The sequence below is a fragment of the Bos mutus genome, chromosome 7 (genome assembly GCF_027580195.1).
Source record: "Bos mutus isolate GX-2022 chromosome 7, NWIPB_WYAK_1.1, whole genome shotgun sequence".
Classification (NCBI taxonomy): Eukaryota; Metazoa; Chordata; class Mammalia; order Artiodactyla; family Bovidae; genus Bos; species Bos mutus.
This window is the reverse complement of record NC_091623.1, coordinates 47,821,226-47,838,896: the sequence shown is the minus strand read 5'-3', so window position 1 is coordinate 47,838,896 and position 17,671 is coordinate 47,821,226. Positions and strand designations below refer to the sequence as shown.

Below are 17,671 nucleotides of genomic sequence, written 5' to 3'. Positions count from 1 at the left end.
GTGTTTTTGAGTAATTATAAATGGTACTATAAATACAAGTTCAGCGCCCATATGTCCATATTATGTAGATATGATACTGATTTTTGTATGTCTGTCTTTATCCTGTGACCTTCCTAAATGTCTTATAGTTTTAGAAAATGTTTTGTAGATTCTGAGGAATTTTCTTTGTACTGTTATCTACAAATAGAGACAGTTTTATTTCTTCCTTTTCAATTTGTATACCTTTTATTTCATTTTTTTGCCATGTTATACTAAGTAGACTTTCAGTACTATCCTGATTATGAGTGGTGAGAACAGACATGGTTGCCTTGTTCCAGATCTTAGGTATAAAGCATTCAGCCTTTCACAATTAAGTATAATGATGTGTGTGCTTAGTCACTCAGTCATATCTGACTCTTTGTGAACCTATAAACTGTAGCCCATCCAGTTCATCTGTCCATGGAATTGTCTAGGCAAGAATACTGGAGTAGGTTGCCATTTCCTTCTCCAGGAGATCTTCCTGACCCAGAGATCGAACCCACATCTCTTCCATCTCCTGCATTGACAGGCAGATTCTTTACCACTGAGCTACTGGGGAAGCCCAAGTGTAACGTTAGCTCTAGGTTGTTGTGGATACTCTTTATCAGGTTAAGATATTTTTCTGGGATGGCAAATAACCTTCACTTAACCAGATTACAAATTACATTTATAACCTAATAATTAGAAAAGATTTAAGAGTTCACCAACCAAGGTAGGTGAACCTTGTTTCCTAATTGAAAAAATTTATGACACAGTTCATTTCAGTTGCTCAGTCATGTCCGACTCTTTGCAACCCCATGGACTGCAGCACGCCAGGCCTCCCTGTCCATCACCAATTCCCGGAGTTTACCCAAACTCATATCCATTGAGTTGGTGATGCCATCCAACCATCTCATCCTCTGTCATCCCCTTCTCCTCCTGCCCTCAATCTTTCCCAGCATTAAGGGCTTTTCAAATGAGTCAGCTCTTTGCATCAGGTGGCCAAAGTATTGGAGTTTCAGCTTCAACATCAGTCCTTCCAGTGAACACTCAGGACTGACCTCCTTTAGGATAGACTGGTTGGTCCAAGGGATTCTCAAGAGTTCTCCAGCACCACAGTTCAAAAGCATCAGTTCTGTGCTCAGCTTTCCTTATAGTCTAACTCTCACATCCATACATGACTACTGGAAAACCATAGCCTTGACTAGATGGACCTTTGTTGGCAAAGTAATGTCTTTGCTTTTTGTACGCTGTCTAGGTTGGTCATAACTTTCCTTCCAAGGAGTAAGCATATTTTAATTTCATGGCTGCAGTCACCGTCTGTGGTGATTTTGGAGGCAAAAAAATAAAGTCAGCCATTGTTTCCACTATTTCCCCATCTGTTTGCCATGAAGTGATGGGACTGGATGCCATGATCTTAGTTTTCTGAATGTTGAGCTTTAAGGCAACTTTTTCACTCTCCTTTTTCACTTTCATCAAGAGGCTCTTTAGTTCTTCGCTTTCTGCCATAAGGGTGGTGTCATCTACATATCTGAGGTTATTGATATTTCTCCCGGCAATCTTGATTCCAGCTTGTGCTTCATCCAGCCCAGCGTTTCTCAAGATGTACTCTGCATAGAAGTTAAATAAGCAGGGTGATAATATACAGCCTTGACGTACTCCTTCTCCTATTTGAAACCAGTCTGTTGTTCCATGTCCAGTCCTAACTGTTGCTTCCTGACCTGCATACAAATTTCTCAAGAGGCAGGTCAGGTGGTCTGGTATTCCCATCTCTTTCAGAATTTTCCACAGTTTGTTATGATCCACACAGTCAAAGGCTTTCACATAGGGAAATTCAAATGCTGCCTGTATATAAGATGCTACTAGTAAATAGTGTTAATTTCATTGGCTGTGAGATGTTTTGCTTTTTTTTAATGCCCTTTGAGAAATGTGTTTGGAAATATTTTCAGATGAGATGATGAGTTTGGGATTTGCTTTAGCCCATCTGATGGAGGAGGAGTGAAGCTTATATATGAAGTGTTGGTGGTTTTTGAAGCATTGTACAATTCTCTCTACTTTCATATATATTGAAATTTTTCCATAATAAAAAGTTATTTAAATTAACATTGCCAAAAACATTGTATATACCAGCATTTCTTTTTTCACTAAGACAGAGGGTGTTCACAAATGTGCAGTACTTCCCAGCATACCAATTTTAATTCTCTCAGTATCTGGTTCACAAGAAGTCTTGTGAAAGTGCCAATTAAAGTCACATTTTCGTTAAGATATAACTTTGAATCTGACTGATTATTGGATAAATCAGGGGAATGCTTTAGAAAATAAGGCCAAAAGCCTATTTTGGGTTTAAAAAAAAAAAAAAAAAAAAGATACTGATTCTGCCTTCAACCCTCATGCTTATCCCTTCATATAATATTGGGGAAAGTTTTGTTAAATCTCCTGCCAACCCAGAAAAACCTCTCCAAAAGACAGAAAACATTGTCACTGTTGAATAAGAATTAAACTAGACTGCATAGGTAACCTGCTGATGAGATCACAAAACAGAAAAAAACCCACCCTTTTTTAACGTAGTTGAGAATTACACGTTCTTGAGAATACGTGTTCTTGAGGTTAATTGTCATTTGTCTTCATCCTGGTGGCACAGATGGTAAAGAATCTGCCGGTAGTGTGGGAGACCCGGGTTTGATCCCTGGGTTAGGAACATCCCTGGAGAAGGGAATGGCAACTCACTCCAGTAATTTTGCCTGGAAAATTCCATGGACAAAGGAGCCTGGCAGACTACAGTCCATGGGTCACAAAGAGTCCACATGACTGAGCGACTAACACTTTCACTTTCAAGGGCACTGATGACAGCACAGCTATACATTTTTTTGTATTTATCCTAAATGCACCAGGCAGTTGAGCTATATGTCCTAGTGATAAGAAAACTTCTGGTATCCTATGATGAGCAGATGGTGCCAGTTTGGAACTAGGCACTAGGCTAAACTTTCACAAGAACAGGAAGATAGTATCACGATATTTCTTGATGTTTATATTTCAAAGAGATGGCTCCCAAGCTTTTAAGAATTTTTAGTGCTGGTTTCTAATGCTAGCAGAGGCTTTACAAGTTTAAATACGTATCAAAGCTATAGAGGAATGATTTACAAATAAAAGTTTTCTCAAAGAATATGCTAAGAAAAAGGGTGGGAAAGCACATATCTTTCCATTTTGACAAAAGGGAAGATTCAGTTTTTAAATTTCCACTAGCAAACTACTAATCCCCTAAAATCCTAGGAAACTGTAACTATTGCCTGAACATCTTTCCTGCCTATATCCTCCACTGTCTAAGGATAGTTTAGATACTCTTTAAAGCACACATTTGCTTCTGTTTCTTTTATTTTCATTGTAGAAGTGATCATATTTTGCATTGATTGCACATTGAATTAATTTGTTTCTCATGTTAAACTAGGCTCCTGGAGGAAACAAAACATTTTTTTTTTTTCTGATGGTTAATAGGTTTTATTGTATTGGTTAAAATAATACTAAAAGAACCATACATTTAGCATGTAATGTGAACATTGCACTTGAAAGATTTTTCTGAACTTCAGACATGCTGTAGACCAAACATAACCTGCTGCTCTTCTTCATTTTAGCTCTTTTTAATGACCATTGAAATACACCATCTTTCAGTGTTCCTTCAAATTTCTAATGTTTAAACACATTTTTATATCTTTCTCAGTCTGAGGGAAAAGGCCATACCAACGCTAGGGATGCAATATATGAGGTGGTGAGTCTACAGCAAGAGTCTGAGGAGGAGGATCCGGTCACTCCTAATAGTGGAGGGGGCCCATTGCCACCCCTTCCTTTCATTACTGGATCCCTAGTGTCTTACAGAGCAGGAGTCCGGGTAGCAGGAGGTGAGTGGTAAGCTGCATGACAGGAGTGAGCAGCAGGAGAGCAAGGGAAGTTTCATCTGTATTTATAGCACCTCCCCATCGATAGCATTTACCACCTGAGCTCTTAACTCCCGTCAGATCAGCTGTGGCATTAGATTCTCATAATAGTGTGAATGCTACGGTGAACTGTACGTGCAAGGGATCTAGACTGCTCACTCTTTATGAGAATCTAATGCTTGATCTGATGTGGAACTGAGGTGTTGATGCTTTTGCTGGGGGTGCGGGTGCAAATACAGATTATCCTTAGCAGAGAGGTTTGACTGCACAGAGACCATAATAAATCAATTGCTTGAAGACTGATATCAAAACCCTATCAGTGAGTGGCAAGTGACAACTAAGATGTATCTGGTGGCAGGCTTTATAGTGGCAAGTGAGTTGATGAATTGTACAGCTGCATCTAGTGGTGGGCTTTAAATCAGGATCTTACACTTATTTTAGTCCACGCATGGCCTGTCCATTATTTTATTTATCACTTCTATCCACATCTCTTTCCCTCATTGCACACTTGTCTCAGTCACAGTTTTGATAAACCTACAAAGTAACCCTTGCCAAAATAAGTAAAAAACAAACATCACTGGAGAGCTTCTTTGAAAAGGGGGAAGGACACAATAATGAGACAGCAGAAGGCTTTAAGACTGCCAACAAAAATAAAGCTGTATTTAAAAGAAAATGGGGCTTCCTTGGTGGTCCAGCGGTTAAGAATTCACCTTACGACGCAGGGGACACTGGTTTGATCCCTGGTCCAGGATGATCCCACATGCTGCAGGGCAACTAAACATTTGCACCACAACTGCTGAGCCTGTGCTCCAGAACCCAAGAGCTGCAACTGCTGAAGCCCTTGCATTATAGAGCCAATGCTCTGCACCAAGAGAAGCCACTGCAATGAGAAGCCTGCAGTCTCCACAACCAGAGAAAGCCTGCACACAGCAATGAAGACCCAGCAGCCAAAAATAAAAATAAGTAATAGAAGTTAAATAGAATACCAGGAGTCCAACTTAAATTACAGGTTTTTTGAAACAGGTGATTCACATTCTCTAAGCCCACTTTGTATAATATGTGATGACTGGCTATCCAACAAAGTTTCGAAACCTTCGAAACTGCTTTACCACAGGAAGACCAAGCACCCTGCAATAAAATGCAAGTCTCTGGAGTTTTTCAAAGGGGGAAAAAAAGAAAGTGAATACGAAGAACAGAAGCAATTACTGAAGGCCACCACTTCAAATGTGTCTGCACTGAGCATCATTCTTAGGGCTAACTGCATTGCTAAAGGTAAGAAGTCCTTTACTATTGGTGAAGAGTTGATCCTGTCTGCTGCTAAAGTTCATTTGTCATGAACTTTAGGAGAGGCTGCAGTTCAAAAGGTGGCATGTGTTCCTCTTTCAGCTAGCACTGTAACTAGACAAACGGATGAAACAGTAGAGGATATTGAGGCACAATTGTTAGAAAGGATTAATGAGTCACTGTGGTGCGCAGTCCAGGTTGATGAGTCTACTGATGTTGAAAATAGGACAACTGAGTGCCTGTTTTTGTGCAATCTGTTTTTCAGGAGGATATGCAGGGGATATGTGCACTTCTGTTGGCAACCAGCATCACAGCTGCAGAACTATTCAAGAATGATTTCATATCAGGAAAACAGAATTGGTCGTTTTGTGTCTGTATATGCATGGACAGAGTGGCTGCCATGACTGAGCTCTTAACTCTTGTCAGATCAGCAGTGGCATTAGATTCTTATAATAGTGTGAATGCTACTGTGAACTGTACATGCGAGGGATCTGGGTTGCTCACTCTTTATGAGAATCTAATGCTTGATCTGGTGTGGAACTGAGGTGTTGATGCTATTGCTGGGGCTGGTTGGGGGCGGGGAGGGTGGGGTGCAAATACAGATTATCCTTAGCAGAAAGGTTTGACTGCACAGAGGCCATAGTAATGTCTTTAGACCATTATTAGATGGTCAGAAAACCACTAGATGGCTTTCTGGTTTCATTCAGTTCAGTTCAGTCGGTCAGTCATGTCTGCCTCTTTGCGACCACATGGACTGCGGCACGCCAGGCCTCCCTGTCCATCACCAACTCCCGGAGCTTGCTTAAACTCATGTTCATTGAATCAGTGATGCCATCCAACCATCTCATCCTTTGTCGTCCCCTTCTCCTCCTTCCTTCAATTTTTCCCAGCATCAGGGTCTTTTCCAATGAGTCAGTTCTTCACATCAGGTGGCCAAAGCATTGGAGTTTCAGGTTCAGCATCAGTCCTTCCAATGAATATTCAAGACTGATCTCCTTTAGGATTGACTGGTTTGATCTCCTTGCAGTCCAAGGGACTCTCAAGAGTCTTCTCCAACACCATTGTTCAAAAGCATCAATTATTCAGCACTCAGTTTCCTTTATAGTTCAATTCTCACATCCATACATGACTACTGGAAAATCCATAGCTTTGACTAGATGGACATTTGTTGGCAAAGTAATGTACTTGGGTCAAAGAGGTCACTTCTGAATGTGAGTCTACACACTGTGTTTTCCATAGAGAAATTCTGGCTAGCTGGAAAATGTCACCTTAACAGCGTTTTGCAGAATGTGATTAAAATTATCAACCACATTAAAGTACATGCCCTTAACTCATGACCATTTGCACAGCTCTGTGAGATGGATACGGGACACACGTCTTCTCATACACAGAAGTCAGATGCTTTCTAAAGGTAGATCACTGGCCAGAGTTTTTGAGTTATGAGAGACATTCCAGAGATTGCTTTTAGAAAAATGGTCACCACTAGCAGCATATTTCAATGGCACAGAATGGGTCACAAAATTTCCTTAATTGTGTGACATATTCAACCTGCTCAACAGACTCCATATGTCAGTTTAGGGGGGAATGACAGTGTGTTTAGGTTGGCATGTAAAGTGGCTACATTCAAAGCCAAACTGGAATGATGGGGGTGGCAAGTGAATACTGGAATTTTTGACGTTTCAAGCATTATCAGAGATTTTTAAAGAGACTGAGTCAAAGCTTTCTTTCTCCTAGCCGGTGCATGATCATCAATGCAATTCAGAAGGGTTCCAATTTCTCCACATCTTGCCAACATTTGTTACTTTCCATCTCTCTGTATATATAATTAAAACACACACACACACGCATATATGTTTGTTAGCCATAATAACAAATGTGAAAGTTTGGATTTTTATTTCCTAACATGTTGAGCATCTTTTCATGTGCTTATTAGAGTCCACTGGTATACCTTCTGTAGAGAAATGTCTGTTCAAGTCCTTTGCCCATTTTTGAATTAAACTTTTTTTTTTCTTATTGTTGAATTATAGGAATACTTAATATATTTTGAATATTAACCCTTTATCAGATATATAATTAGAAAATATTTTTCTTAGTCTTTGTATTCTACTGATGTCTTCTTTGATGTACAGAAGCTTTTATTTGTTTATTTTGGCCACACTGCTCAGCTTGTGGAGTCTTAGTTCCCCAACGAGGGATTGAACCCAGACCCCAGGAGTGAGAGTGCTAAGTCCTAACTACTGGACTGCCAGGAATTCACCCAGAAGCTTTTAATCTTGATCAAGTACAATTATTTGTCTATTTTTTCCTTTGTTTCCTATGTTTTTGGTATTCTATTCTAGAAATCAATGGTAAATCCTAAGTCATGAGGCTCTTGCCCTATGTTTTCTTCTAAGAATTTTATAGTTTTAGGTCTTACATTTAAGTCTTATATTCATTTTGAGTTAAATTTTGTGTATGGTGTTACACACATGAAGGGTCCAACTTCATTTTTTTTTTTTTGCACACGCATATCCAGTTTTCCCAGCACCATTTGTTGAAAAGACTGTCTTTTCCCCATTGAATGGTCTTGGCACCCTTGTCAAAAATCCTTTGCCCTTATACGCGAAGGTTTGTTTTCAGACTTCCTGTTCTATTCCATTGATCTATATGTACCTTTATGCCAGTACCATGATGCTTCCATACTGTATGTGTAAGTTTTGAAATCGGGAAGTATTCCAACTTTGTTCTTCTTTTTCAGAATTATTTGACTTCTCAGGGTCCCTTGAGATTTCATATAAATTTTAATATGGGTTTTTCTATTTCTGCCCAAAAATGGCATTGGAATTTTGATAGGACTTGCATTTAATCTCTAGATCACTTTGGGTAGTATTAACATCTTATCAATATTAAATCTTATAATCTATAAATACTTGATGTTTTTCCATGTACCTTTGTCATCTTTATACAGTGTAGTGTATACAGTGTATAAATCTTTTACTTCCTTAGAGTTAATTCCTAAGTATTTTATTCTTTTTGATGCTATAGTAAATGAAATCCTTTTCTCTATTTCTGTTTTGACTTGTTCATTGTTAGAATATAAAAACAAAACTGATTTTGTGTAGATTTTTTTATCCTGCCACTTTGCTGAGTTTGTGTATTCTATCAGTTTTTTTGTTGAGTCTTTAGATTTTCTGTATATAAGATCGTGTCATCTATTGCAAACTATTATATAGAGTGGACAAACAACAAAGTCCTACTGTATAACGCAAGGAACTATATGCAATATCCTGTGGTAAACCATAAGTAATGGAAAAGAATATGAAAAAGAATGTATATATTGGGTTGGCCAAAAATGTCATTTGGATTTTTCCATAAGGTGTTACAGAAACATTTGAACGAACTTTTTGGTCAACCCAATATATGTATGTGCTGTGTGCTTAATTGCTCAGTTGTATCTGACTCTTTGCGACCCCATGGACTGTAAACCGCCAGGCTCCTCTGTCCATGGGAATTCTCCAGGCAAGAATACTGGAGTGGGTTGCCATGCCCTCCTCCATGGGATTTTCCCAACCCAGGGATTGAACCTAGGTCTCCTGCATTACAGGCAGATTCTTTACCATCTGATAACTGAATTACTGTGGTACAGCAGAAATTAACACACCATTATATGTCAACTGTACTTCAATAAAATAAATTTTTAAAAAGAGCATGTCATCTGTGACTAAGATGATTTTACCTCTTCCTTTCCAGTTTAGATACTCTTTATTTTTCTTGCCTGATTGTTCTGGCTAGAAATTCCAATACTGGGTTGAAGTGGTAAAAGTGGACATCCTTATCTTGTTCCTGATCTCAGAGGAAAAGATTATGGTCTTTTGCCATTGAATATGGTGTTAATTGTGGGTTCTTTAAGGATAGTATTTATTGTGTTGGGTAGTTTCCCTCTAGTCCCAGTTTTGTTCTTCTTCTTCTTTTTTTTAATCATGAAAAAGTGTTGACTTTTGAATTTTGTTAGGTACATTTTTCTACATCACTTGAGATGACTGTGTGGTTTTGTGTCTTCATTCTGAATGTGTTGCTTCAGTTGGTTTTCATATGTTAAATCATGCTTGTATGCCAGGGATAAATTTCATTTGGTCATGATGTATAGTCATTTTAATGTGCTGAATTCTCTTTGCAAGTACTTTATTGAGGATTTTAAAATCAATATATGTAACGAATATTGGTCTTTAGCTTTCTTTTCTTGTAGGGTTTTTGTCTGGTTTTATTATCAGGGCAATGATGGCTTCATAGAATAAGTTAGAAAGTATCGCTGCCTCCTTTGGTTTTTTGGAAGCATTTCAGAAGGAGTGGTGTTAGATCTTTAATGTTTGGTAGGCAGTAAAGCCATCTGGTACAGAGCTGTTTTTTATAATTATTATTGGGAGGTTTTGATTACTGACTCAGTTGCTTTTCTAGATATATATATCTGTTCAGATTTTCTACTTCATAATTCAGTTTGGGTAGATTTTGTGTTTCTATGAATTTGTCCATATTTTCTAAGCTATCCAGTTTTTTGTCATACAATTATCCATAGTTTTTCCTTATAATCCTTTTTATTTTAATCTGTGGTAATGTCACCACTCACATTTCTGATTTTACTAATGTGTGTCTTTTCCCTTTTATTCTTTAGTCTCACTAAAGGTTTATCAATTTTCTAGGTCTTTTCAGATAACTGATTTTGGATTTGTTGATTTTTCTCTATTGTTTTTCTATTTTATGTGACTAGGCTTTTGCCTTTGTTATTTCCTTCCTTCTGCTAGCTTTGGGTTGAGTTTGTTTTTTCTGGTTCCTTAAGTAGTAAATTATGTTTTTAAGTACTTCTTTAAATTTTCTTCCTATTTTCACTACACCCCATAAATTTTAGTAAGTTGTGCTTTCATTTTCATTCAAATATAAGTATTTTCTAATTTCTCCCTGATTATACATGGTATAAAGAGGGGAAAGATTAACCTACTCTCTCCTCTTGCAAGAAATTAACAGAAAGTAAAAGAAAATGTAATTTTTACTTTTATTATAGAAAAGTTTAAACATATATGTAAGTAGAGAAAATAGTGTAAGGAATTCCTGTGTACCTATCACCCAGTTTCAACATTTATTAACTTACTGTCATTTTTATTTCATCCATACCATTGGTTCTCTACCAGGGGTGATTTTATCATTTCAGTGCTTCAGTGTCTTGAAATATTTTTGATTGTCACAACTTGAGAGAGGGTAGGAGTGGTGAAAAGAGTAGGTACTATTGCACAGGCCATCACTGAAAAACAAAGAATTATCCAGCATAAAATATCAGCTAAAGTTGAGAAATCCTGCAGGATTTAAAATATCTATGTATCTATACACACACACACACATATGCAATTTAATATCTTTATATTTTTATAATATTTAATCTTTTTATCCATGAATAGTAGAGGTTTTGCTATTGGTTCAGGTATACTTTAATGTCATTCAAGACTTTTACATTTTTCCTGATATAAGTTTTTCATATTTCTTGTGAATTTATTTCCCTAAATTTTTGTATAAATGAAGATTATTGATTTTAGTATGTTAATTTTATATCCTGCTATGTCACTGATCAAGTTTTATCGTTGATTCTCTGAAGTTTAATTTTAGATGTAGCATTAATAGCATCAGCAAATAGAAGTAGTTTAATTTTCTCTTTAGTCATCCTTATGCCCCTTTATACACAAAGCCAAAAGGCTTTGCTGGTGTACTTGTATTGGTTAATACATCTAGTACAATGTTGAATAGAAGTGAAGGTCGTTGGTATCCTTGCCTTGTTCTTGATCATGGTGGAAATGTCTCTAGAGTTTCTTTATTAAATAAGATACTGATTTTAGGACTAAAGTATATGTACTTTACCTTGTTGAGGAAGTATCTCTCAATTCCTGTTTTCTTGCATGTGTTTATTATTAATGGTGCTGAATTTTTTTGAGGCTTTCTCATTTTCTCTAGATATACTCTTTTTTTTCCCCCTTAAATACATATTATGGGATACTATGGTAAGTGGTATAATAAGGGGAATAGATTGTTTGGGCTCAGAGTCAGGAAAGGGTAACAGACGAGCTAACATTGGAACTGAATCTGAAGGCTACAGAGAAGTTTGACATGTAGGAAAAGTAGGGAAGATATTCAAGATTAGAAATAATTACAGAAATGAGAATGATGTCATGGAGATAATCTATGAGCCTGTCGTATGCTTTGGGTGCTAGACTGCATTTCCCAGTTCATATTTCTCTTCTGATCCCTTCTCTCCATTCTCCTGGTCATGTATATATGCTCACCTTCTTTAAATGAAGATCCCTTATTTTATTCACCCTAGTACATCATCTCTCATTCATTATTGTTTTATATATACAGTGTTACTTCTATTTTTCCTCTTCCTAGTGCTTTATTTTATCCAGAAAGCGAGGCCTTATTTAGATATCATTAATATTTATTCCTTCTATACATTTGGTCTCAGCTAATCATGTGAATCATTGGCACTTCCTTTTTTTTTTTTTTTTCAGAATGTAAGAGCAGTCCTAAAACCACAAAGGCAACTCAAACTCAAGACTCATCATTTTCGGGGCTAATAAGGAAAACACTCAAAAAGGATGAACCGTGGAATTTCATATCAGAAAACCCCTGCATATATGAAGACAGAATAAAGAAACAGAAGGACAAAAGTGAAAGTTTACAAATAATTTCAGTTACCCATACAAAAATCCTCACTGTAGAAAGAAGCCATAAAAATAATGACTTCGGCCAAAATTTCAGCCTGAAATCAGTGTTTGTTAAACAACAGAGGATTGCTAGAGAAAAAACACCTTCAAAATATGAAATACAAAGAAATAGCTTAAGGCAGGATTCAAATGTACTTAACCAATCGAAAATAAAGACAGCAGAAAAACGCCATAAATGTAACATATGTGAAAAAGCCTTCATTCACAAGTCATCCCTTCGTAAACATCAGAAAAACCATACTGGAGAGAGATTATTTCAATGTGATGAATGTTTGAAAGCCTTCAACCAAAGTTCAGCTCTTATTCAACATCAAAGAACTCATACTGGAGAGAAACCCTATATATGTAAAGAGTGTGGGAAAGCCTTCAGCCATAGTGCATCCCTTTATAAACATGTAAAAATACATACTGTGGAAAAATCCTACAAATGTAAAGAATGTGGTAAATCCTTTGGCAGAAGGTCTGCCCTTTTTATACATCAAAAAATTCATGCTCAAGACAATCCCCACAAGTATAACCCAGGAAGGAAGGCATCCACGTGCAACCTTCCTGGATGTCAGAGAATTCATCCAAGAAAGAAGTCCTATTTGTGTAACGAGTGTGGCAACACCTTTAAGTCTAGCTCATCCCTTCGTTACCACCAGAGAATTCACACAGGAGAGAAGCCTTTTAAATGTGGTGAATGTGGGAGAGCCTTCAGTCAGAGTGCGTCTCTTATCCAACATGAAAGAATTCACACTGGAGAAAAGCCTTACAGATGTAATGAATGTGAAAAAGGTTTCACTTCTATTTCACGACTTAATAGACATCGAATAATTCATACTGGAGAGAAACTGTATAATTGTAATGAGTGTGGCAAAGCCTTAAGTTCCCACTCGACACTCATTATTCATCAGCGAATTCATACTGGAGAGAAACCATGTAAATGCAAAGTGTGTGGGAAAGCCTTCAGACAAAGTTCGGCTCTCATTCAACATCAGAGAATGCACACTGGAGAAAGACCCTATAAATGTAATGAGTGTGGGAAAACATTCAGGTGTAACTCATCCCTTAGTAATCATCACAGAATTCACACAGGAGAGAAACCATATCGATGTCTGGAATGTGGGATATCTTTTGGGCAAAGTGCAGCTCTTCTTCAACATCAAAGGATTCATACAGGAGAAAAACCCTTTGTGTGTATTACATGTGGGAAAACTTTTAGGCAGAGCTCATCACTTATTGCACATCAAAGAATTCATACTGGAGAAAAACCCTATGAATGTAATGCATGTGGGAAACTCTTCAGCCAGAGGTCGTCCCTTACGAACCATTATAAAATTCACATTGAAGAGGACCCCTTCAAAGTAGATTTGCATGTGTGAAATCCTTAAACCAAAGGTCATTAGAATAAAATTGGTCCCACATATCTGTGGTTTCCACATCCACTGGTTCAAATAACTGCAAATTTAAAATACTAAAAAAAAAACTTTTCAGAAATATCCAAAAAACAAAATTTGAATTTGCCACACACTGGCAACTATTTTCATAAGCACTTGCACTGTATTAGGTATTTCAAGTAATTTAGAGATGATTTAAAGTTTATAAGAGGATGTGCATAGGTTACATGCAAATTCTGTGCCATTTTACATAAGGGACTTGATCATCCTCAGATTTTGGTATCTGTGGGGGGTCCTGGAATCAGTCCACTACATATAGTATGGGACAACTGTATACACACTTGAGAATGACTTATGTAATGAATACGATAAAACTTCAATTTTAATTTAGTCCTCAGTTATTTAATTTTAAGGAAAAGCTTTGACTGTGTAATAAATATGTGAAATACTTTAATACCTGTTAGTCAATTTTTAAAATACCCTGAGACAAATAAATCACAATTGAAAATACTGATTTTGGCCATTTGTAAGATAAATGTGAGGTTTTTCTGTCTCTTTATACAGTGTTATACACTATATGCAACATGTAAACAGAAAAAATCTGGGTGTAAAGGTGCTGGATTTATCATTAGAAAGACACCAATTGCATAAGCTTAATACCATGTCTGTTACAACAGTTTAATAGCAAAAAAAACCTTAAAATATATGCATTTTTAGAGCAAAGGACCAAATAATAGATAAAAATAAACTGCAACCTACCTCAGCCTCTGCAACTTTTCCTAAATTTCTGTCAAACTTGGTGCATGGTTTTCATCAAAAAGGAGGCCAAAAAACCCACCCTCTGTTCAGTTCAGTTCAGTCGCTCAGTCGTGTCCGACTCTTTGCGACCCCATGAACAGGGAGGCACGCCAGGCCTCCCTGTCCATCAACAACTCCCAGAGTTCACCCAAACCCATGTCCATTGAGTCAGTGATGCCATCCAACCATCTCATCCTCTCTCATCCCCTTCTTCTCCTCCTGCCCTCAATCTTTCCCAGCACCAGGGTCTTTTCAAATGAGTCAGCTCTTCAAATCAGGTGGCCAAAGTATTGGAGTTTTAGCTTCAGCATCAGTCCTTGCAATAAATATTCAGGACTGATTTCCTTTAGGATGGACTGGTTGGATCTCCTTGCAGTCCAAGGGACTCTCAAGAGTCTTCTCCAACACCACAGTTCAAAAGCATCAGTTCTTCGGTGCTCAGCTTTCTTTATAGTCCAACTCTAACATCCATACATGACTACTGGAAAAACCATAGCCTTGACTAGACGGACCTTTGTTGACAAAGTCATGTCTCTGCTTTTCAATATGTTGTCTAGGTTGGTCATAACTTTCTGTTCCTCCTTTATTTTTCTTGTTACCTCAAAATTACACCTAAGAGTGTCTCAAAATTTTTACACAATTTCTAATTTTGTTTCAGCATTATTTTTCTTTGTTGCATTGAAGTCATATTTATCATATAACTGTATTTGCTCTGTTCTGTACAGCATGCTAATTTAAGTAGGAAAAAAATATAGTTTGATTAATCACTTTAAAGCTATTAATTTTTTTTTTAGTTTGCTGCAGAAGTCCTAAGAACTTGTGGCAGTCTTACAAATGAATCAATTTCATGAAATAAAAGCATGTTTTCCCCACTTAAGATTTTCTAGTTTTTAAAAATCTCAGACTCCAAAGGAAAATAAAAGTCGGGAAATTTTTCTAAACCTTTAAAAAACAGTTTACTCAGTAAATGCTTAACCCCAAGTGTGAGTCAGCTATTATTCTAGGCACTGGAAATCATACAAAAGAAAAAGAACAGGCCTTCGGGAAGTCATGATTTGACAGGCAAAAAGATGGAGTTGAAGAGAATAACAAATGAGTAAGCAGATTACAATGTAGTTTGCACAGAGAAATAGAAGTTACAATGATACTATGTTATAGAACACAAAGACGGTTTTGTTCTGGATGCATAAAGAAGGAATGGACCTAAGCAAGGGAGTCTGAAAGGACTAGGGACAGTGAGGTCTGAGCCTAGTTTTGGAAGAATAATAAGAATTCTCCAGAGAGTGAGATGAGTACTTCAAGGAGAGGGAGCCACATAAGCAAACATAAAGGTGGGGGACAGCATGACACATTTATAGAGTATCTGTTAAGTGGTGAGAATGACAGGTTGAAGCTTGAGAAGACGGCAGAACCAAAAGTCTTACTTGCCATCCTAGAGCATTTGAAATTGATTCGGAAATTTATACCAATGAAAGATTTTATATAAGGGAAGGGGGTCTAGCAATGAGGTGTAGAGACTGAGTTTAAAAGGTTGAAGACAGCTGAACAGACAAGCCTAGAAGTCTAGACCCAGAAGACTAGAATTCAGAGTAAAACACAGAATTCGTACTCAAAACCATCATGTGTGAATTTGTCCAGCATAGTGTATAGATTAGAATGGGGAGCAGGGGTCATAGATAAAACCCACAAAAAATACCAAATAAGGAGCTGGTGAAGGAAAAGTAATATAACATGAAAAGGAATAGCCCCAGAGGTAGCAAAGCTGGAGGAGTGAAGTCAGTGAGCCCAAAGGAGAACTGGATCTCAGTAGTGCTGGGCGCCACAAATCACACAAAAGAGTAAATTTGAATTAGTAGCTAGCATGTTGAGGACCTTGGCAAGAACAATTTCTGTTAGAGTGAACAGAAGCCACATTATTCTAGGTTAGATGGAAGATGTGAACTTCAGGAAGTTAAAAAAAAAGGGAAAAAAAGTTTGTATTTCAGTGGGGGAAAATGACAATATTTCTGTGTTAATAACTGAGGCAACAATGTATGCACATGTTAGTGAATTAAAGAGGTCACTGGAACAGATTTCCTGAGATATTATGAGAGAATAAGAGCTTAGGTGGAAGAATTCAACTTAGGCTGGAGAGAAAAGCCTGCAGAAAGGAATGCAAATAAGTTTCTGTTTGACTTGGAAGTGAAAGAATTTGTATATGCTGATCTTGTTTTCTATACAGCCAGAGAAAGATTCCACTTTTTAAGATGTTGGCTATAGTAGCAATTTTCAGATCTTTGGGTACTTAAAAATCTTGAGTTTCAGTCTATGCTTAGGAGCTTTTTTTAGAAAGTTATGACTCTGAGTTTACTCTGTACACGTTACAGTGAGAAAGCTCCACTTTTATTTCTTCTATATGTTTGATATCTGTGTTAATTTTTATTTTATTTTTTTTAAGAAGAGAATTTGCTTATAAAGTTGAAAAAGTACTTAAAAGGGTAAGAAAAAATGCTTTGAAAGACTGATTAACCCTGAGCAGAAACTGGAAAGAACTGTAGGAGTTCAACGAGTGTGTGGAAGTAGATGGAATGACATTAACACAGAGGAAAAGTTCATGTAATGGCAAAGAACATAGGAGACATGATGCCTTCACTGTACTACTGTAAGTAGTATTTTTTAATCTTCATTTCCCAATTGTTTATTACTAGAACATGAATATGCAATTGATTTTTATATATTGACCTTATATCCAGTAATCTTGCTAAACTTTCTCTAGTAGCTTGTTTATAGGTTCTTTGGAATTTTCTGCAAACATAATTGTTCAGTCGCTCAGTCGTATCTGACTCTTTACGACCATGTGGACTGCAGCATGCCAGGCTTCCCTGTCCTGCACTATTTCCTGGAGTTTGCTTAAACTCATGTCCATTGAGTTGATGATTCTATCCAGCCATCTCATCTTCTGTCACCCCCTTTTCCTGCTGCCCTGAATCTTTTCATAGCATCAGGGTCTTTTGCAATGAGTCAGCTCTTGGCATCAAGTTGCAAAGGATCGGAGCTGTAGCTTCACCATCAGTCTTTCCAATGAATATTCAATGTTGATTTCCTTTAGGATTGACTGGTTTGATATCCTTGATGTCCAAGGGACTCTCAAGAGTCTTCTCCAACACCACAGTTCAAAAGCATCATTTCTTCAGCGCTCAGCCTTCATTATGGTTCACCACTCGCATCTCTACATGGCTACTGGAAAACCATAGCTTTGACTAGATGACCTTTGTCAGCAAAGGGATGTCTCTGCTTTTTAATATGCTGTCCAGGTTAGTCACTGCTTTTCATCTAAGAAGCAAGCATCTTTTAATTTCATAGCCGCACTCACCATCTGTAGTGATTTTGGAGCCCAAGACAATAAAATCTGTCACTGTTTCCATTTTTTCCCCATCTATTTGCCATGAAGTGATGGTACCAGATACCAGGATCTTCATTTTCTGAATGTTGAGTTTTAAGCCAGTTTTTTCACTCTCCTCTTTCACCTTCATCAGGAAGCTCTTTCGTTTCTCTTCACTTT

At 37.3% G+C, this 17,671-nt stretch overlaps 1 protein-coding gene across 8 annotated transcripts in view; it reads left to right on the top strand.

Moving 5' to 3' along the window:
- The window catches only part of ZNF93 (zinc finger protein 93), a 54,240-nt gene that overhangs the window by 11,381 nt on the left and 25,188 nt on the right, over positions 1 to 17,671 (top strand). For 5 of the 8 annotated variants that reach the window (XM_070373428.1, XM_070373430.1, XM_070373427.1 and 2 more), the window contains exon 5: positions 11,738 to 13,846. The exons of 2 other annotated variants lie outside the window; for them this stretch is intronic. In XM_070373428.1, coding sequence (XP_070229529.1) covers positions 11,738 to 13,317 — 1,580 coding nt within the window. In that variant the 3' untranslated portion in view covers positions 13,318 to 13,846. Of the gene's footprint in view, positions 1 to 5,040; positions 5,184 to 11,737; positions 13,847 to 17,671 lie in introns of those variants that run through there. One more of the 8 variants, XM_070373433.1, reaches the window with a different exon arrangement.